At 45.6% G+C, this 22,005-nt stretch overlaps 1 protein-coding gene across 2 annotated transcripts in view; it reads right to left on the reverse strand.

The window, feature by feature from the left end:
- Positions 1-9,791: 9,791 nt before the first annotated feature.
- The window catches only part of DPYSL2 (dihydropyrimidinase like 2), a 116,652-nt gene continuing 104,438 nt past the window's right edge, over positions 9,792-22,005 (reverse strand). For both annotated transcript variants that reach the window (XM_029201621.1, XM_029201622.1), the window contains exons 11-14: positions 20,267-20,437; positions 15,559-15,738; positions 14,242-14,407; positions 9,792-12,342 (exon numbers count right to left, since the gene is read on the reverse strand). In XM_029201621.1, the coding sequence (XP_029057454.1) occupies positions 12,251-12,342; positions 14,242-14,407; positions 15,559-15,738; positions 20,267-20,437 (609 nt within the window). In that variant the 3' untranslated portion in view covers positions 9,792-12,250. The remainder of the gene's footprint in view (positions 12,343-14,241; positions 14,408-15,558; positions 15,739-20,266; positions 20,438-22,005) is intronic.

A 22,005-nucleotide genomic window follows, 5' to 3' on the forward strand; every position in this document is an offset into this window, starting at 1 on the left:
ACATTCGAATTATAGGGGTTCCAGAAGACGAAGAGAAAAAGAAAGGGACAGAAAATATTTGAAGAGATTGTAGTTGAAAACTTCCCTAATATGGGAAAGGAAACAGTTAATCAAGTCCAGGAAGCACAGAGAGTCCCATACAGGATAAATCCAAGGAGAAATACACCAAGACACATATTAATCATACTGTCAAAAATTAAATACCAAGAAAACATATTAAAAGCAGCAAGGGAAAAACAACAAATAACACACAAGGGAATCCCCATAAGGTTAACAGCTGATCTTTCAGCAGAAACTCTGCAAGCCAGAAGGGAGTGGCAGGACATATTTAAAGTGATGAAGGAGAAAAACCTGCAACCAAGATTACTCTACCCAGCAAGGTTCTCATTCAGATTTGATGGAGAAATTAAAACCTTTACAGACAAGCAAAAGCTGAGAGAGTTCAGCACCACCAAACCAGCTTTACAACAACTGCTAAAGGAACTTCTCTAGGCAAGAAACACAAGAGAAGGAAAAGACCTACAATAACGAACCCAAAACAATTAAGAAAATGGGAATAGGAACATACATATCGATAATTACCTTAAATGTAAATGGACTAAATGCTCCCACCAAACGACACAGATTGGCTGAATGGATACAAAAACAAGACCCATATATTTGCTGTCTACAAGAGACCCACTTCAGACCTAGAGACACATACAGACTGAAAGTAAGGGAATGGAAAAAGATATTCCATGCCAATGGAAACCAAAAGAAAGCTGGAGTAGCAATTCTCATATCAGACAAAATAGACTTTAAAATAAAGACTATTACAAGAGACAAAGAAGGACACTACATAATGATCAAGGGATCGATCCAAGAAGAAGATATAACAATTGTAAATATTTATGCACCCAACATAGGAGCACCTCAATACATAAGGCAAATACTAACAGCCATAAAAGGGGAAATCGACAGTAACACATTCATAGTAGGGGACTTTAACACCCCACTTTCACCAATGGACAGATCATCCAAAATGAAAATAAATAAGGAAACACAAGCTTTAAATGATACATTAAACAAGATGGACTTAATTGATATTTAAAGGACATTCCATCCAAAAACAACAGAATACACATTTTTCTCAAGTGCTCATGGAACATTCTCCAGGATAGATCATATCTTGGGTCACAAATCAAGCCTTGGTAAATTTAAGAAAATTGAAATTGTATCAAGTATCTTTTCCGACCACAACACCATGAGACTAGATATCAATTACAGGAAAAGATCTGTAAAAAATACAAACACATGGAGACTAAACAATACACTACTTAATAACAAAGTGATCACTGAAGAAATCAAAGAGGAAATAAAAAAATACCTAGAAACAAATGACAATGGAGACATGACGACCCAAAATCTATGAGATGCAGCAAAAGCAGTTCTAAGAGGGAAGTTTATAGCAATACAATCCTACCTTAAGAAACAAGAAACATCTCAAATAAACAGCCTAACGTTGCACCTAAAGCAATTAGAGAAAGAAGAACAAAAAAACTCCAAAGCTAGCAGAAGGAAAGAAATTTTAAAAATCAGATCAGAAATAAATGAAAAAGAAATGAAGGAAATGATAGCAAAGATCAATAAAACTAAAAGCTGGTTCTTTGAGAAGATAAACGAAATTGATAAACCATTAGCCAGACTCATCAAGAAAAAAAGGGAGAAGACTCAAATCAATAGAATTAAAAATGAAAAAGGAAAAGTAACAACTGACACTGCAGAAACACAAAAGATCATGAGAGATTACTACAAGCAACTCTATGCCAATAAAATGGACAACCTGGAAGAAATGGACAAATTCTTAGAAATGCACAACCTGCCCAGACTGAATCAGGAAGAAATAGAAAATATGAACAGACCAATCACAAGCACTGAAATTGAAACTGTGATTAAAAATCTTCCAACAAACAAAAGCCCAGGACCAGATGGCTTCACAGGCGAATTCTATCAAACATTTAGAGAAGAGCTAACACCTATGCTTCTCAAACTCTTCCAAAATATAGCAGAGGGAGGAACACTCCCAAACTCATTCTATGAGGCCACCATCACCCTGATACCAAAACCAGACAAGGATGTGACAAAGAAAGAAAACTACAGGCCAACATCACTGATGAACATAGATGCAAAAATCCTCAACAAAATACTAGCAAACAGAATCCAACAGCACATTAAATGGATCATACACCATGATCAAGTGGGGTTTATTCCAGGAATGCAAGGATTCTTCAATATACGCAAATCAATCAATGTGATACACCATATTAACAAACTGAAGGAGAAAAACCATATGATCATCTCAATAGATGCAGAGAAAGCTTTTGACAAAATTCAACACCCATTTGTGATAAAATCCCTGCAGAACGTAGGCACAGAGGGAACTTTCCTCAACATAATAAAGGCCATATATGACAAACCCACAGCCAACATCATTCTCAATGGTGAAAAACTGAAAGCATTTCCACTAACATCAGGAACAAGACAAGGTTGCCCACTCTCACCACTCTTATTCAACATAGTTTTGGAAGTTTTAGCCCCAGCAATCAGAGAAGAAAAGGAAATAAAAGGAATCCAAATCAGAAAAGAAGAAGTAAAGCTGTCACTGTTTGCAGATGACATGATACTCTACATAGAGAATCCTAAAGATGCTGCCAGAAAACTGCTAGAGCTAATCAATGAATTTGGTAAAGTAGCAGGATACAAAATTAAAGCACAGAAATCTCTGGCATTCCTATACACTAATGATGAAAAATCTGAAAGTGAGATTAAGGAAACACTCCCATTTACCACTGCAACAAAAAGAATAAAATATCTAGGAATAAACCTACCTAAGGAGACAAAAGACCTGTATGCAGAAAACTATAAGACACTGAAGAAAGAAATTAAAGATGATACAAACAGATGGAGAGATATCCCATGTTCTTGGATTGGAAGAATCAACACTGTGAAAATGACTATACTACCCAAAGCAATCTACAGATTCAATGCAATCCCTATCAACCTCCCAGAGTGCTTCTCGCTGCAATCCATCTTGGCTGAGAGATGTGAGCGCCACCAGGAAGGACCCTAAGTCAGACCAAATATGGACCAAGCAAGATGATTGGCCAGAGACAACCCGAAAACTAACCCCATTACCGTAAAACCTGAGACTGAGCCATGTGACAGAGCAGTTCTCCCGAGTTTCCTTACCCTGCTGCTCTCTGCCCGGGAAACCCTTTCCCAATAAAATCTTTTGCTTTGTCAATTTGTCAGCACGTGTGTCTCCTCGGACAATTCATTTCCAAGTATTAGACAAGAGCCCACTCTCAGGCCCTGGAAAGGATCCCCATTCCTGCAACAAATCTACATACCTCATCCAAGAAAATTGGCTCTGAAGAGGGGATAAAATCGAATGGTATCTGAATGGAAATATAGAGTTAGGGGAGTGATTTTTTTAAAAAGATATTTGAACGTGTTTCGATGTTGACAATATTAGCCAGTAGAGAGAGAGAGAGATTAAAGGTACAGGTGAGCAAGTTTTCTGAGATGGTGGGAGCATCTGGCAAAGGTAGAGGGACTGACTTGGGTAAGCTGTGGGATTAGGGAGCAGGATAGGGTGGGTGGGTATAGCTGCAGATAGCTTTATTCATCTGGAAGAGAGATGTCGAAGAAGTTTCTGCTTGCTGGTTTACACCTTCCTTGTGAAGTGAGAGGCAAGAACACCTCCTGGGGCGGACATGGGGAAAAGAGGGACAGAGATTTGAGGTACAGAATGTAGGGCAGCAGGATGGTAGGATTCCTGGGAAGTAGTCAGTGCTCAGTGTACAGCTGGGGTTAGTGCCATGATGTTCTCAGGATAGCAACCTGCCTAGTTGTGCGATTTCCCCTAATGTAACTCTGGGGTTCGTGCCCAAGCTAGAGAGGAGAATGGTTGGGTTCATTTAGGTTTGAATTTTGACAAAGAAGAAGCAATGAGAGGACAGAGGTCAAGGGATTTGGTTGTTGGCCAGAGAATGAATGAAACGATGTATCTAAGTAGGATAGGGAGGGAAGGCAGGAGGAAACCGGTGGAGGGAGAAGACAGATGGAATGATGGACAGGAGGGCCTGGTGCCGCCAGAAAACGGGAGCAGTGGTGGTATTTGAACAAGTCAACCAAAAGGACCAGAGGATTGGTCAGAGAAGGGATGCGATTGCAACAAGTACAGCAATTCGGGGAAACGCAACGGCCTGGGGAGTAGGTAGCAGCTAAGACAGAGTGGGGATTGGATCATAAAATTGAAAGTCTAGGACACTGGATGGGTCATCTACACGGACGTTGAAGTAACTCCTCCTGTTTGGTGGGAGCGAAACTGTGCCATGGTTTGACACCAAATGTCTCCAAATCGGGAGACAACAGCAGGAAGCACGGGAGGGGGCAGTGCAGCCAGAAGGCCGAACGTGGAAGAAGTATTGAGGCTTGAGCAGCAAGGTCATCAACCCCCCCACCACCTGAAGGATATGGGAAGTTAGACGCAGAGGAAGCTCCACCTAAAAAGACTGAGGACAAAACTTTGTCCTCAGAAAGGGGGACCAGATTTTCTTTTAAGACAAAGATATAGGGATGAATGTTCCGTGAAGATGGGTGTTTATGGAATCATGTCAGAAAGTTTGTTGATCATGAAGCATATAGAGAGAGAGAGCTTGGCAGTGGTCAAGGGGAAGACGCACAGAAGGGAACAGATGCCCAGAAGGACAATATGTAGGTGAAAATGGAGAAAAGAAAGGAAGATGAGGTACGGGGAACTGGCTTTCCCTAGTCCCGTAAAAAATTAACAAATGGAAATCTCAATTAAATAGAGCTGGGCCACCAGAAGGGGGAGCTCTCACGTCCTGAGATGATCACAGGGCCCAACAGGAAGAAGAAAGACGCTTCTTCCCTGGCAAGAGTTCAGCCAATGAAAGCCACCGACTCTTTGTTTACTAGAGCCTCCCAACTTCATTTTCCTCTATTTAAATTTTTAAAAAAAGGTGTTCTCCTTCCCTTGCCCCACGGGAACTTGCACATGGCTCACCGTGGTCACAGACGGTTAAGGGCAATTCTCTGCAGATCCCAAATAAACCCATCTTTGCTGGAGAAATATCTGGCAGTGTGTTTCAGGTCAACAGTCCCATGTTGCACAGTAGCCCTTGGGCCTCCCAGAACTCAGCCGTGGCCTGGAAGGAGGCCAGGCAGTTGGGGGGTTGGTCACGAATTCACATTCCTCACGACCTGGCACATGGTGTGGATTGCCAGGGAGGAATTAAGCAATAGGCAGGGAGTCCTTCACCTTGGTGGGGCTGTGTCTGCCCTTTGCAGTTGGTGCTCTACATCAACATAGCAGTGCAGGGGCTGCTGGCTGGCAGGGCTGCTATGCTTGGGGATCCAGAGCCAGAGTTTGTTCAACGGGAACAGTAGGAGGACATTAAGGGAACTAGCAGGAGAGTGAAAACACCCACCACGGGGCACTGGTGGGATGCTAGGGGTAGGCTAACAGCTGGAGGACAACCAAGTAACAAGACTGAAGGTGTATGACATCAAAAAGTGGGTGGTCAGGGCTTCCCTGGTGGCGCAGTGGTTGAGAGTCCGCCTGCCGATGCAGGGGACACGGGCTCGTGCCCCGGTCCGGGAGGATCCCACATGCCGCGGGGCGGCTGGGCCCGTGAGCCACGGCCGCTGGGCCTGCGCGTCCGGAGCCTGTGCTCCGCAAAGGGAGAGGCCACAACAGTGAGAGGCCCAGGTAGCGCAAAAAAAAAAAAAGTGGGTGGTCAAAAAGAGAGTGGAAATTAAAGCTGGGAGCCCACTTCCCCGCTGGCCCCCCAGAGTATCCCAGCAGGTGGCCGGCCCGTCTCCTCCTTGCTCCCTTGAGAGACAAAGTGGTCCCTGACTACATTCTGTGCTTTCTCACCTAACACTTAAACATGTAGGAAAAGATAAAAGATGTGTGTCTCCAGCTGGGGGAGAGCAAGACCACAGTAAGCTGACCTCTTTTACTAGGCTTATTCAGGAGGTCCCCAGAGGCCCCCTGAATTGCTGAGGGATGGAAACAGCAAATCTTTGGAGTGACAGGAACACTCAAGGGGAATAACCATCAGACATGTAAGCTCAGTGTGAAGTCCACTGCACATCCGGTCTTTCCTGAGGAGGGATGGACCCTAAAGACCTGTGAACAGCCAGACAGGAAGTTCTCCCCTTCTGCCCCCTTCTGCCCTGAGGGTCCACCCTCGGGTGCTATCCAGGGTTCCTGGTGTCCCCAGATCCCAAGATGAAGCTGAAGGTCATCACTGGAGGGGGTCAGGACACTTCTCTCTGACACCCCCCTCCCACCAGCCCCGTTCCCATCACACACACCAGGTTCTGGGCTGCGGGATGAAGTTTATTAGGATGTGGACCGTTTGTGTAACTACAGCACGGACAAGGCTTAGCTGCCAAAACTAATCACATAAATAATCTCAATGTAATAAATTATTTGAACCATACAACTTTATCTGGCATACTGTTTGACCTTCGACCCTCCCAGTGTTCCTTCCAAGGGCCCCTCATGTCATGTCCAGCCCCGCAAAGCCCAAAGCCCTGAGCAGAGGTTACGCTCCTAGCTGCTAAGGGTGGGGGTGGTCCCTGCCTGCCCCATCCGACTGCAACATCCCTCTCCTGACATCAATCTTCAGAAAACGACAACGCGTTCCCACGTCTAGGTCCCTTTGCTCCTCTTCAAGTATTTTTTTTTTTTAAGATTTATTTTTATTTATTTATTTATTTTGGCTACATCAGGTCTTAGTTGAGACACATGGGATCTTTAGTTGCGGCATGCAGGTGGGATCTAGTTCCCCAACCAGGGATCGAACCCAGGCCCCCTGCGCTGGGAGCACAAGTCTCACCCACTGGACCACCCTGGAAGTCCCCAAAGTATTTTCAATAGACACTATTTTATTCATTCTTTTGAGATCCTTATAAAAATTATACACATATGTTCATCTCTGCACATACACACATTTGTAATTTTTCACCAAATCAACACAATTTCCCCACATCTAGTATATAAAACATAATGGCCTCAAATTATTGTTTTCCCTTACCCTTTTTGCCCTTCTCTAAACTCTTTTTTCCCTGGCTTTCTGTGTATTTTCTAGGCCTCTCATTTCTTCTTACCTAAAGGCCACATAGCTCCAAATCTGTGTTGGGCTTCGTGAGATCATCGTTCTTTTCTGCAAATCTCTCGTTTGTCCACAATTCTCCTCCATGAGTCTCCCTCACTACCTGCACAGTCATATTCTCTGTCACTTTCCATCTCTCTTTTCCCACCCCCTTCTAAGCAGGAGATTTCTCCTAAGAGAGAGTGGAATCACCATGAGTATAAATCTGGCCACTGGCCCCAGAATGAACGGGGGCCAAAGCCTGGTTCTGGGCAAGTCACTGACGCTCTGTGCTTCTGTACCCTCATCTGTGTGATGGTATAAGTCATAGTACCTTCTTCTGGGTTGCTGCAAAGACTGAGTTAATGTGTGAAACGCCCTTTGGAGCAGGGCCTGGCACATAATAACCTCTGCTATTATCAGCGTGACTTCAACAGATGTTTTCATTTAACGACTGACACCAGCTCTGATGTCTCATCGTTCTGAGGTCTCTGCAGTCAACTAAAGACCTCTGCATTCGTCAGTCTTCATCAGCTAATCTCTTTCTCTTTCAGGAGAGACACTTAGGACACCGTTCCCGACAGCTTCCTGTTCCTCTGCTCTGCACCGTATCTGATTTATGGCTTGTCCATTATGGGAGTTAGGTTGTGTAGATAACATCACCTCTGTCTCACAGAGGGGAAATAAGGCCCAGAGATGTGAACCAGCTTTCCCAAACATACATACCTAATTAGTAGCACCATCAAAACAACCCCATCTCAGTTCATAGGAAAGGAGATCTGCCTTTTCTTTCCTTTTCTTTTTTTTTTTTTTTTTTTTTTGTTCGTTCAATACTGAATTTGATCATTTTCATTTTAGATCTGCCTTTTCTTACAGGACGTGTACTGCAGAAACTTGCCAGACAGTATAACCTTCAACTCCCATCAATTCAACACAAAAACACTTCCTGAAGGATATGCGCTCCACTTACTTATTCTAGATGCTCTAACATCTGTCTTTGGATTAAATTATACCACCAGAGTTATATACCTGGCCCCGTCGTTCAGCCACCTGGCACCCATGGGACTCCCCTCTTTAGAGTACCTGCTCTCTGGCCACCTGCCTTCAATTCCCTCCTCAGATGGACACAAGCCTCTTCCCAGCATCTTCACGGGCCTCTCCGTCAGAGGACGAGCCTCACGGCAGGTGTGGACGACCCTTGGACTGGCTGCTTGCTAGAGGCTGGGCCAGACTTGGACACGTGGGTGGAGCGTCCACAGGCCTGACCGCGAGGACTGTCTTGGAGCGGGGTGAAGCCAGGTGGGTACTAGGGGGAGGCTGGCTCTGGGCCTGGGATTTTCCACCTCAACTCTTATCAGGGGTCCCATGTCAGGGGGAGCCTCTTTGCCCTCCTCTCCCGGACAGGCTCTATTTTCCTAGATCTCGGTGCTCTACCATCAGCCTACAGTGAAGGCAGGACGAGCTCCAGCCCTAGACATGAAATACTGTCATTCTTGGGGGAAACCAGGACCTGCCCTCAGGGCTGCGGACCAAGAATCTCTGTATTCTTTTGGAAGGACTAATTCCTCTTCGGGTCGCTATAGATGTTATACAGTCTTCTGGCTATGTTTCTCTTTTTTTCTATTTGTTGCTAGAACACTCAGCGTTCCCTCACAAATTTACCACCTCATGGCAGTGTGTTGTACCAACCAAACGCAGACCTTATCTTACTTTTCCTGCTGTTATTTTCCCTTAACTCCAACACCCTGTTCATCAAAGCTTGGTAGAGTGTGCATATTTTTGTAAATCACCTTCTATCCTGTTTGCATAGGGCTGGATAGAAAACAAGAGAAAAGAGTAAAAGACTTCATCGACCACATGATGGGCCAGGGGAGCCCCCAAGCACACACCCTCTTCGCACAGTGTTTTGTGAACCAATAATACCGATGCCAGTTAACAAGGTAACTATGGGAACCAAGCACCCGGTAGGCAGGGGTGGGCATGGCTCACCCTCCCCCCACGATGTGCATTCTTGGCACTTGCCTGGAGGGTAGAGGAACGTGTGCTTTACGTCCTGGTTTCCTGCAAGCTCCTTTTTTTTTGCCCGCGGCAGGGATTGAACCAGGCCCCCAGCAGTGAGAGCACGGAGTCTTAACCACTGGACCACCAGGGAATTCCCTCCTGCAAGCTCCTTAACTGGACTCTGGGTGAGGCCCCAGGCCCATATATCTCAGTCTCTTATCTTCCATGCCCCCCACGTGGCTTGAGGATTTCCCAGAGTGCACAAGCTCTAAGGATGCACAGATCCCGGGGGTCACTACACTAACCCACATGGTCCCACCGGATTTCTGAATCAGCTTGAAGGTGACACAATTCCCAACTTAACGTGTACAGCTCGATTCGGGAGGCTCCCTTGGCCTGTCTTGGGGTAGACTCTATGAATTTCTGAGACTCAGGGCTCTGCCCAGAATTAGACCTCAGTGGCCTGGACAAAACCACCCGCAACACTCAGTGAAAACACTTGAATTGACACAGTCATCAAAACGAGGCCGAAGGCATCCAGAATTTTCCAGAAAGGGAAGTTCTGATGGAGGCCCAGGCCGAGCAGCCACCTCCTTGAACATTTCAACACAGACACACCCGGAAACAACCACATTTTGCTTTATTAGGCGTTACATGGTAATATAACACAGAGTTCTTAAGGAATAATAAACACGAGACTTGTTTTTTTACCATAATTATTTTGCCATTAAGACAGTGGTAACAAAAAAAAAAAAAAAAAAAAAGGTACTCTTCTGGCTACACACATAATCAGCTTTAGCACTGAAAGTTCCTCCACTCGTGGGTCACAATCACAATTCCAAGGATTAAAAACCATCTATGATTAAATCCTACACTGGTTTAGAGCATCAGGTCACTGCAGTTATTCAGTTCTGAGACACGGTCAATTTATTTTAGCATTTACACATGACATTCATTTAACAGACACACAAAGCAAGCCAACAGGTAAACATGCTTACACAGCCTGCGGAAATCTTCAGGTTTTAAGTTGTTTGAAGGAAACAATCGAAACAACCGAAATGACCATCATGGAAAAACAGGAAGACTCAAGTGAAGAGAAGAGAGCTGCAAGCGTTTCTCAGAATTGAAACACAATTTTTTTTCCGACTGGTTCAAATTCCCTCGAAGGGCAGATGAGAAGAAAAAAAGCAAATATATTAAGTTAACCAATTATTCTTTAAAAGTGCAATTTACTTTTAAAATAACAAACAACAACAACAACAACAACAAAAGAAACCCCAGCCATAACCCCAAAGGCAAGACTTGTGGAGAGACGAGTGTCACGATGGGATGAGCTACTTCTTGATGTTACGCTTTACAAAAGCAGATTTGGTTTTATAAAAGCCTGCAAACATAACGTGGCTTGGGAGGACCTGTAAACACGCTTGGAAGGAGATGCAACAAAGCTCAGCTAAGACAGGGACAAGCATGAGGCAGCGAGTGGAAAGGGTCTCCGAGACCAGGAGAGGGCGGGGTGTGGACACAAGGTCGCCTGCGGTCTCTAAGGGGCCACTCGTCAAATTTACAAGGTATTCTCCCCATAAGAGCTCTGACTCACAAAACAGATTTTTCCTCTTGCAAACTGAAATGGTCTTTAAGTCAAATTTCCCATGGGTTTCCCGAGGTTAGCAGGCTTCCCTATGTTGCGTGATGTCTTTCTAAATAATTGGACAAGAAAACAAATTTCTTTTCCTCCAAAGTGAGAAGCCCAGTGTGCTCTGGCATCCCAAAAACTACCTAGTTGGTAAACAGCAGGCCCTCAGGGCCAGACCACCATCAGCTCAGCACCTCTGAGCTGGTGGTTGGCTTGAGGCTGATTGGCTCCCTTGGGTGTTGGGCTTGATTTACAGATTTGTTTGTGTCTTTAGCCACTTAGCATTGCACAGAGGAAAAACTCTCAGGTCCTAGAGCCTCAGACTTCTTCAACAGCTCGGCACTGTCTGAGGTCTATCCTGGGCCCGCGTGTGACAGTGTGGATAACTTGGCCCTTTTCTGCACCTGGGAAGCATCTCAAACTCAATCGCACATCCTGGAGACATGGGTGGGTAGCGCTGGTCTTATATGGACTAGGATAGCACATTACGATGGTTGCGATGACAAAGCTCATATCTTTCCAGGCAGGTTCGTGGGGCCACAATAAAATGGCGGACCTGGTCACTGGAAAAGACCACGGGGGATAGAAGGCAAAAACAGCATGTCAGAGACGAAGGCTGGAAGAAACACAAAGAAAGAGCCAGACACATGAAAGTATCCATGATTGAAGAAGCAAGAGGGAGAGAGTGTAAGCAGAAGAGAGGTGAAGAGAGGAGAAGAGAATCCTCCAAAGATTTCATCTGCAGCAAAATCTAGGCCAGAAAGAAAACCTGCCCTTTATTAACAGTTGACCCAGAAGACGATGGAATGGCGGTGTGGACGCTGTACAGCCTCTCAGGAGGGACATGACGAGTCTGCCCACCACCCTGAATCAGCTTGAAGGTGACACAATTGCATCATTAGGATGTCCAGTTCAAACCCCTTGTATTAATATTGCATTAGGCTTTCCAATTTAGTATTTAAAGAAAAACAAACCTCTCCCCCCCTTCCCCTGCCCACCCCACCTGCAGCCCCACAAAGAAAACTTTTCTAAAAATTTAAAAAGAAAAAGGCAGCTCTGGGCAATTCACTTTATCTTCCCCTCCCCCCCGATGAAAAGGAAGATGATGCAAGCACAACAGAGGCTGGAGATGAGCAACACCCTCACTGTGATTTGCTTTGTTTCGCATGTCTGAGTGTTGGACGCAGTTCTGTGTACGGGCCTGGTGGAGAGACGCAGGTGTGATATTCGTAGATGTGTAGGGAGGTGGGTGACCAAAACTGGTGACTCCGGGTGAGGGACGGAGTGCGGGGGGCCCTAGAGAGGGAGCCCCAGGAACTGGCTGCCCCACAGTAACTATCACAGGCTCTTTAAAAAAAAAAAAAGGAGGAAGGAAGGAAGGAAGGAAGTCTCCGAATGTCCTCAGGTGTCCCATCCCCCATCCCTAAGCCGACGGCGGCCCTGAACTCTAGCCCAGGCTGGTGATGTTAGCACGGCCACCAGGGGGCGCCACGATGCGCTGGGTGGTGCGGCGGGGAATGTTGTCATCAATCTGGGCACCTGGAGACGAGAGAAGATGAGGGTCAGAGAAAGCTATAGGGATCCCTGCTCTAAACCGAAATAACATAGCTTGGGTTTTTTTAATTAATTTTTACTGGAGTCTAGTTGATTTACACTGGTGTGTTAGTGTCTGCTGTACAGCATAGTGAGTCAGTTATCCATATACATACCTCACTCTTTGTTAGATTCTATTTCCATCTAGGTCATTACAGTGTACTGACCTATAGGGTAGGTCCTCGTTGATTATCTATTTTACATACAGTCGTGTGTATATGTCCATCCCAATCTCCCAATTTATCCCTCCCCCCTCCCTTTCCCCCTTGGTAACCATAAGTTTGGTTTCTACATCTGTGACTCTATTTCTGTTTTGTAACAAAATAACATAGCTTGGGAGAAAAAGTGTCAGGCCCATTCTTTGTCCTTCTAAAACCTCACCAAAAGTATAAGCTACAAAAAAAGGATGGGCCTCAAGTGGCCTAGGAATCACACACTGAATAAAGCTATCCTTTAGGATCCCATACCTAAAAAGTAAAACTATATGTAAAAGGACACTATATTTCAGGTTTTTGAGCAACTCAGACTACATCCTGTCCCTATTCTCAGTGATCAAATCGAGTGTGGCTTTTCCAGAGGTGCATTCTGTTCCCCTAACACTATCCATCCTCTGTGTAATCAAAGATAGGAGTCATGATATTGAATATAGTTCCTTGTGCTCTACAGTAGGACCTTGTTGTTTATCCATCCTATATATAATAGTTTACATCTGCTAGCCCCAAACTCCCACTCCATCCCTCACCCACCCCACTCCCCCTTGGCAACCACAAGTCTGTTCTCTATGTCTGTGAGTCTGGTTTTTTTTGTAGATATTGCACAGGGAACTATATTCAATATCCTGTGATAAACCATAATGGAAAAGAATATGAAAAAGAATATATATGCCTACCTATCTGAGTCACTTTGCTGTATAGCAGAAATTAAGCTCAACATTGTAAATCAACTATACTTCAATAAAATTTTTTAAAAAAAGACAGGCGTCATGATGGTCTTTATATTTCAATGGCCTGGTGAAAGACAACACAGACTGTATCATGCCTATGTTACTTTACGGAAAAACTAATTTTCATTATTTTTAAATTTTTTGAAAATGGGTAATCTGTATATGGCAACTTTCTAAAAACCAGTGTATCTGACAAGAAAAAAAAAATGTATCTGCTTTACTGTTTCTTTAACCCACCATAAAAATTTAGATACGTATCTGTGACTCAAGGAACTAGAAAAGTAGGTTTTTAATCACAGGCAAAATGAAATACTGAAGTTCAAGTAAGGAAGCTCTAAAATCTGGACTCTTCCCTCTCACCTCCCCTGACATCACATAGTTTATCCAGGCAAATAGCTAACAATTATCAAATGGCTTGATTCTAAGCATTTTACATGTATATTAAGTCATTTAATCCTCAGAACAACCCCATGAGGTAACTACTACCATTATACCCATCTTATAGGTGAGGAGACGGGAGGCACAGTTCGAATCTGGGCTACGAAGTTAAGCTGTTGAAACTCTAGATTCCACAAGCTGAACCGCTACAGTATATTGCATACGTCGGGGAGAAGAGAGTCCTGAAACACCACAATACCCTTTTTCACAATGGACATGATGCACTGATCCTGGGCATGACACACAGTGCACACATCGTGACATTATATGTGATATAGGCTCGTGTCAAGATTCTGAAACCCAGCCCATCATCTGCTATGAATTACCCTCTAGCGAGTTACATCTTTGGGAAGAATAGGTCCCTCGTTCACTTCCACTTCTTCTCCTCAAAAGTGATGTCAGACCCACCAGCAACACGGAGCACAGCCCTGCAGAACTGGGCCCTGACCAAACCATAACCATACCAGACAAGCTGAATCCAGACTGATGCAGGTTCCGGACAGGGGGGGCCTGCTGCTTGGCCGGAGACGTCTTAGCCGAGGAGGCCGGAGTGACTGTCTTGGGTGTCACAGACACCTCACACACAGGTCCATCATACAGGCCACGAGGAACCCCTCTCAGCTCTGCCAGCTGCAAAAAACACAAGAGCCCCTCGACTCAGGCCACATTCACAGAGGACGCCTCCCTGGCAACCCTCCTGATGGGGAAGGAACAGGTGCCAGGATGGGCCGGTGACATTTGGGGATGGAGGGCTTTCTATGGTCGGGTACAGCAGGGACAGATGCCAGCATGAGGCAGGGCCCCTGGCTCCAGGGCAAAGCTACCCCAACATGGGTCACATAAAAACTGATAAACAGTTCTTCCTATTTTCTCCCAAGACACTTCACCTTAAACCCTGCAGGAATTCCCAAACATGCTGTGAAGAGGATCTGGTCTCACGTTCAAGATCTGGCCCCATACTTACCAATCTTACTGTCCCTTTAATTCCTTTACATCCCTACCCATTCCCTGCCTCACCGTCCCCAAGCACCAGTGCTGGAGACTGTTCACCACGTCCTGAATACTCTCTACATTTTCCATGCTCGTAACATTCTCTCTACTTAATTCCCTTGTCTCCCTTCTTTGACTTATCCAACTTCTACTTAACCTTCAAGATCCAACTCAAAATGCCCTCTCCCCATGACACTTTCCCTTAAGACTCCACAGCAGGGCTTCCCTGGTGGCGCAGTGGTTAAGAATCCGCCTGCCAATGCAGGGGACACAGGTTCGAGCCCTCGTCCAGGAAGATCCCACATGCCGCGGAGCAACTAAGCCCGTGCGCCACAGCTACTGAGCCTGCGCTCTAGAGCCCGCGAGCCACAACTACTGAGCCCACGTGCCACAACTACTGAAGCCCGTGTGCCTAGAGCCCATGCTCTGCAACAAAGAGTAGCCCCTGCTTGCCACAACTACAGAAAGCCCGCACACAGCAACGAAGACCCAACACAGCCAAAAATAAATAAAATAAATTTATTTTAAAAAAAAAAGACTCCACAGCAGCGGTTCCCTCCTCTGAGTCTCATCACACACTCCTCATGACAGCAGTCTCCCTTCAATCTGGCTGGCTGTGGACATGCCTGGCTCCTCCACTGGCATTCTGAACTCCAGGAATAAAAAGACTGTGTTTCCCTTATCTATGAATCCTCTGTATATACCTCAGTAGTCTGACTCAAGGTGCTTAGTGATTTTGGAATTGAACTTAATCCACGATAGGAACCACTCATAAGATCAGAGGTACTCACCCTGCTCCTTGCCTTGATACGCTTATAAACAAAGTCAGGGAAGGGCTTCCGAGGGATGTAGCGCCCAGAGCCTTCGGTGACATGAAGGGTGCCGTCTTCCAGAACAATCTTCCCCTGGCTGATGACCACCAGGGGAGAGCCACGGCACTCCATGCCTTCGAAGATGTTGTATTCGAGAGACTAGAGGAAGGGAACACAGTAAACTTCAGAATCCACCCTCCATCCTGGCGAGATCTCATTGATCTGGCGGCACCCATGACCCAACATCACTTGGATGAAAGAAAAGCCCAGAGATGAACTCCCTCTCCTGACTGGCCACCCAACAGGACTTAATCTCTATGTCTTAATTCTGTCTAGAACATGGAATAATCTTTCCTACCTCTCAGAAATTTGCGTTTGTTCATTCCTGAGTTTCGGCACCAAAAAAAACCCCAAAAAACCGGGGGGTAAAAATAATTGAACAGAAAAATCGTATGGAAAAGTATGAGGGTTTGTAAATGCCACACGAATGTAAGAAAATGATGTCTCGTATTAGCAGTGACTTTGTTCTTACTAACTCAAGCTCCAATCAGGTTAAAATCCCAAGAAGCCTTCTCTGACCAAGTTCTAAATTTAATCTTGAAATGAGCCATCCACGAGTAGGTTTTCCCACTGGTTTGCCTGGATTTCCAATCTCTTAAGAGATGTGGTCAAGCTGACGTTCCTAAATGAAAGGACTGTGGTAACTCCAGAGACAGGCCTTTGATAAAATGTTTGAGGTTTAATTTCCCAACAAGGCAGCCATCCCTTTAGTTTCCAGCTTTTCACGGTGAAAGGGGGACACATCCACGTGCCCTCTTGGAAACTATGTGGGGTCTCTGAGTGAGTTTGTTGCTGTGACAACAGGAAATAGGGGCACTACAGTCAATGGTAAAACCTCAACTCCTCCACTGCTTCTTCCCCAGATTCCAGACGCCTGCCCTGCTCACGGGTACACGTGGCCGGACCTGGAGAATTAATAGGCAGCTCCATCCATAAAAAGCGGCTGGGCTTCTGGGGAGATTCAGACCAGGTTATCAGCACTGAAGAGTCCGTCTGTGACTAGAGCTGTTGCACTGCCGTTCAGGGTAACAACCCCTGCCTGGTGCAGAGGCTGGTGAGTATGGAGAAGCCCCAGACTGGCTCTACAGCTCACATTCGACCAGTGGTGTTGATAGAAAAGGGCAATAGGGGGCTGGCAGCCCTACTCAGAGACTCAAAGGAGTAACGTGGAAGCTACTGAAGGAATGAGGGAAAGAGGCACCTAGGGGAGGGAGGGGGTCTCTACACGTGGATTCCCGGGACCAAATTCCCGGGACTGAAGTGTGTCCCCCCCAAGCTTTTCATCGGTTCTAAGACACTCATCCCTGAAATGAGAATGTGTCTCACAGCACATGGAGCTGCACAGTCTGTGTCAGCCTAGGCTGAACCGAGTCCTTCCAGAGAATTGGGGTCAGCTTTTCCCACTGGTCTGGGGAATGACCACACCGAGGCCGTTTTATGAGAAAGTCTCAGCCTCTGGTTTTTCTGGACCATTGCTGGATGCAGGACTCAGACCACCAACTTGCCTGACTCAGTTCAGAGGAGCCATTTTTGCCCTTTCTGCACCCAATGCCAAGGTCGAGGAAGGCCATATTCTTTGCCACACTTTCTATCTGGCGGATCCACATCTCATTATCCCAAACTCAGAACGAGCTGGCCCTCGGCAGCACGGCGTATTTTTAAAGGAGTCTTGCATTAGACTCCTCCTCCTGGGTATGTTTTCTTTCACAGCAGCGCCTAAACTAATGGAATATCTTAAAATCAGTGGCATCTTAGATCTGGTGAAATTCAGGAGTTGTGTGACTCCAGGCAGATCAAATTAATCCTGCCTCAGACCTTCAGTTTTTTTCACTTGCCTCCCGCGCAAGGCTTATGTGAAAATGACAACACAAGAAGCATCATATGGGTGTAGATTACCAGCAGAGAATTCCATCCACTCTGAAAAGACCTTTGAAAGGGTCATCCTTTAAGGGGTGAATCGAGCCCCATCTCTTCCATGTTCCTGCACGGCTGTCTATACAAGCTCCTCTTGTGACCTCCTGGAGTCATGGAGACAACTTTGGCCATGGTGCCATCGGCCTGGGGTCCACATCCCAGGTCTGCTCTTGGCCAGCTGAGTGACTTTGGACAAATCCCTTACACTGATCTGAGATCCAGCATCCTCATCTATAAGGGGACACGGCCCACCTTACAGAAATGATGCTAGGATCACAAGAAATAAAAGGAACAAAAGCATCTAGCCCACTACTCAGCACTAATTAGGCATTTAGAAAATCCCTGATTAACTGGTTTTTCATTGCACTCTCCCAACAAGACTGCAAGCCCTTTAGTGTCGAAGACATCGTAAGACGTAGATATTGAGTTTAGTTGCCTATAAATGACGGACCACAGTGCCCAGAAGAGCTTTGGGCCACCTCCCAGTCTTCAAAGATGGAGGAACCAGTCCCATGACTCTAAGTGACTTAAAATTAACAAGTTCAATGGTCAGATCACAGCTCGGGGCATTCAGAGCCTACTCTGTCCAACTGTGAGGCACTGAGGCTTCGTCACTTACCAGGTAGAGACATTTTTAACCTCTATCCACATAGGTTTCCTAAAATGACTCATCTGGCTGGATGCTTGGCAAATCCAGCAGAGACTTAGCAACAGCGCTGTCAACAAGAGTTAGCTAACTACTCCAAATTAAAGTTAATTAGCCCCGTGGTAGGAAACACTGTATCACACGGGGATAGCCTCTTGCTTGCGTTCTCCCAGATAATTAAGGCTGCACAAGCATGCTTAGTGTGGGCTCTTTCAAACAGGTGAGGACAGGCAAGAGGCACTTCTAGAAGCCATGATTTCCTATATGGGGTTGCCTGGAGGTAAAGCCAGGGCAGTGCTACTGAATGTCCAGAGAGCAGCATCTGTCTTCTCAAATCATCACTCCTTTACATCCTGTCTTGTGCTGGGTTACGAACTCCAAACGCAGGCTCCCTAGCTAGGTCATCTGCAGCTTACATGATGAGTCCAATCTGCCCTTTCCATTACCTCTGGGGAGGGGGACTCTGGAAGGGAGGAGGAGCATGTTCTCCCTCTAACCCTGACCAAGAGGCTGCACACGCAGTCTGGCAGGGAAGAGCCCTGGACAATTTTGGGTTCTAATTCTGGCTCCACCGCAAAATAGCTATGTAATGTTAGACTGGTCACTTAAGCTCTCTAAGTGTCCGTTTATTTATCTTCCCGATTGGGATAATAATACCATCCCTTTATTGAGAAGGCCAAATGAAAGGGTAAATGGAGCTGTGATGCTAAATGCATAGGAAGAGATAGGTTCACCAGGCAGGACCCTAGGACCCCTGCCCATAAAGAAGCCAATTCTGGACCCCCGGGAGGTTATGATCGAAGTCACAAGTTGGTGCGGCTGTAAGGCTCTGCTGTGTAGCTAAGCCAAGCCAGTGCGGGAGAAGGGAAAAGCCAACTATTAATACTGAGAGCCGAGCAGCCTTCCCTAAAGGCACCCACCATCCTGGCACCCACGGGTGCCAGGGCAGCTCAAGCCCCTCTGCCCAAAGGAGAAAGAGGACCGGGATTTGGCCAAGAGTCCAGTGCTGTCCTGGAGAAATGCCAGAAGCCCAGCCCTGAGCTGGCCCTTGGAGGAGGTGTCGGGACTTGCTGGTCCAGGCCACCCGGGGTGGGCAATCTAGAATCAGATTCCCCATTGAGCAGGCTTTCAATTTAGACCTTGATCTTGAAGAGCCTCTTCATTCGCTAAGAATTCACTTCAAGAGTCATATGGGTTTCTGACATAAAACACTCTGTCCTATGACCATTTCTTTTCCAAAGCTCTCCCTTTGTCCTTGGCCTCTCAATATTAAACAGACACACACAATTTTTTCTACGAAGAACCAATGGTACCTACACCTCTACCTAACGCCCACTGACCTCGCAGAATCACAGGACACCCAGGGGCCTCACCTAAACTCCTCATTCTCAGCTGACGAGCCTGAGACATGACATGAAGTCACCTGCCCAGGGTCCCATTAACAAGACAGGGCATCCCCAATCTCCGCAGTCTAGACCGAAAGGCAAGAGACACCCCAGACCTGCAGATCCTAAACTCCTAATCAGAATGGCTGCCAGAGTATTTCTTCTATTTCTTCAAAGTCAATTCATTCCTTTAGGACATAAGAGCATCTGCCTTTTAGGGTTTCGGACGACAACACTGACATGAGAAAACAGTTGCTTCAAAGAATAAAAGTGCCCAGTGGGCATCTCGGGAGTGGACATTTGAATGTTTTATTTGGATCCCTTGCACCAAGGGACGGCATGAGAGGTGCTGCACCAAACTATTAAAATGGAATGCTGCCTGACTTCTAGAAGCTTCTGACGTCCAGGCATGACGCTGGAGGCTCTGAAGGTCCATAGATAGAGACTTCTATCCAGAGAGAGGCCATCGTACTCCCAAGTGATAAGATTAACAGTCTCATTGACCTCACTAACGAAAAGGAAAGGGCTATTTTTTCTCAGTAAATTGCAAGTTATAACATATCCTGTCGGGAAGAGTTCTTTCCTATCACAGCGAGTTCTTTTCATAAATCCTGAGGACTCTCCCTGCCCCTGTCCCTTTCTGTGACTGTAGTTCATTTGGACTGGGTCCACGCGGCCTTACACTGTTGTGGGTCTTGGCAGAGATGGTTTTCACGCTGTCAGGGTCCCAGATGACCAGGTCAGCATCGGATCCCACAGCAATGCGGCCTTTCCGGGGGTAAAGGTTGAACACTTTGGCTGCATTGGTGCTGGTCACGGCCACAAACTGGTTCTCGTCCATCTTCCCAGTGACCTGAGGAGGACAACACACACATGCACAACACGCACGCACACAACAAAAGCAGACTAAAAAGTTGAAGGGTGGAATACTACTTAGCCATAAAAAGGAACACACTTTTGATACACACAACAACTTGGATACTAAAGGCATCATACTGAGTGAAAAAAACAACCTCCAAAGGTCACATACTGTATGATTTCATTTATATAACATTGGCAAAATAACCAAGTTATAGAGATGGACAGACCAGGGGTGAGACGGAGATTCTTCCAAGGGTTAGGGGTGGGTGTGACTATAAAGGGGCAGTAGGAGAGGGGTCTCTGTGGTGACGGAGGACATCTCTATCTTGATTGCGGTGATGGTTACATGGATCTACATATGACAAAATGGCACAGAACTATACACACACGTTGCACCACTGTCGATCTCTGGGTTTGGATATCACACTCTAATTATGTAAGATGTAACCATGGGGGAAACTGGGTGAAGGGTACACAGGACCTCTCTGTCCTATCTCTGCGAGTTCCTCTGGATCTATAATCATTTCAAAGTCAAAAGTTTTAAAAAAAATTTGAAGGGGCTACAGGGCCTCTTCAGGAAACATCATTTGGCTTATGTCCTCTTCAAAGATACAGGCACAGACCTTGTAGGCCAGCCAACATGGGAGTCTCAGCCGCCCGTCCCGCAGCAAACCCTGGGTGCCAATCACACTCCCCATGTCCTGCCCCCCACCTTCTCGTCTCTACCACTTGAGCCTCATGTCCCTTTAAATGCAGAATTTGAGGAGATGAATGCATTTCTCCGAGTTCGGAAACCTGCTCTAAATGCAACAGAAAAATGGCCAAAGGAAACGAGCAGGTAGTAAGAGGGAGAGAAAAATACAAATGGCCAAAAACATACAAAAGAAATATACACTTTAGTCAGTCATTGAAGAGACTGAATGTAAAACAATGAGACACAACATTCACCAATCAAATCGGTGATACTTTGGGTTTTTTGATGATAACACCAATTCAGACCTGGTAGAAGTAACTGGGTAATGCCACATATTGCTGGCAGCATACAAACTGGTGCAATCTTTTTGGGAGGAATTTTGACAATATATATCAAAAGCCTTAAAAATATGCACACCCCTTGACCCAGCACTACCACTTCTAGAAGTTTCTCCTACAAGCATCATTAAAGATGTATCTAAGGATGTAGCTATAAAGGTGTTCATCCCAGTAAGAAAATCAGAAACAACATAAATGACCAACCAAAGAATTACAAATGAATTACAGTTCAGCATTAAGATGGAATGGTCTGCTCTTAAAAACCAAGTTGTTCAAGTATGTTTAAGGATGTGGAGACTTTTTCATGCTATAGGTTTTTTAAAAGATAGGCTGCAAAATAGTATTCCAGTCACACACTCTCACACACACACACACACACGTGCAATCTCTCACTGGCAAAAAATGAAAGACATTTGCTAAAACGTTCATCGCAGTTGTATCTGAAATAGGGTGTCATAAGTGATTTTTATTTTCTTTTTGGAATAACGATACATAGTTTACATAATTGAAAAAATTCATTAAGAAACA

Source organism: Monodon monoceros, unplaced genomic scaffold (genome assembly GCF_005190385.1).
Source record: "Monodon monoceros isolate NGI ecotype Baffin Bay Population unplaced genomic scaffold, NGI_Narwhal_1 Super_Scaffold_5, whole genome shotgun sequence".
In the NCBI taxonomy this organism is placed as follows: Eukaryota; Metazoa; Chordata; class Mammalia; order Artiodactyla; family Monodontidae; genus Monodon; species Monodon monoceros.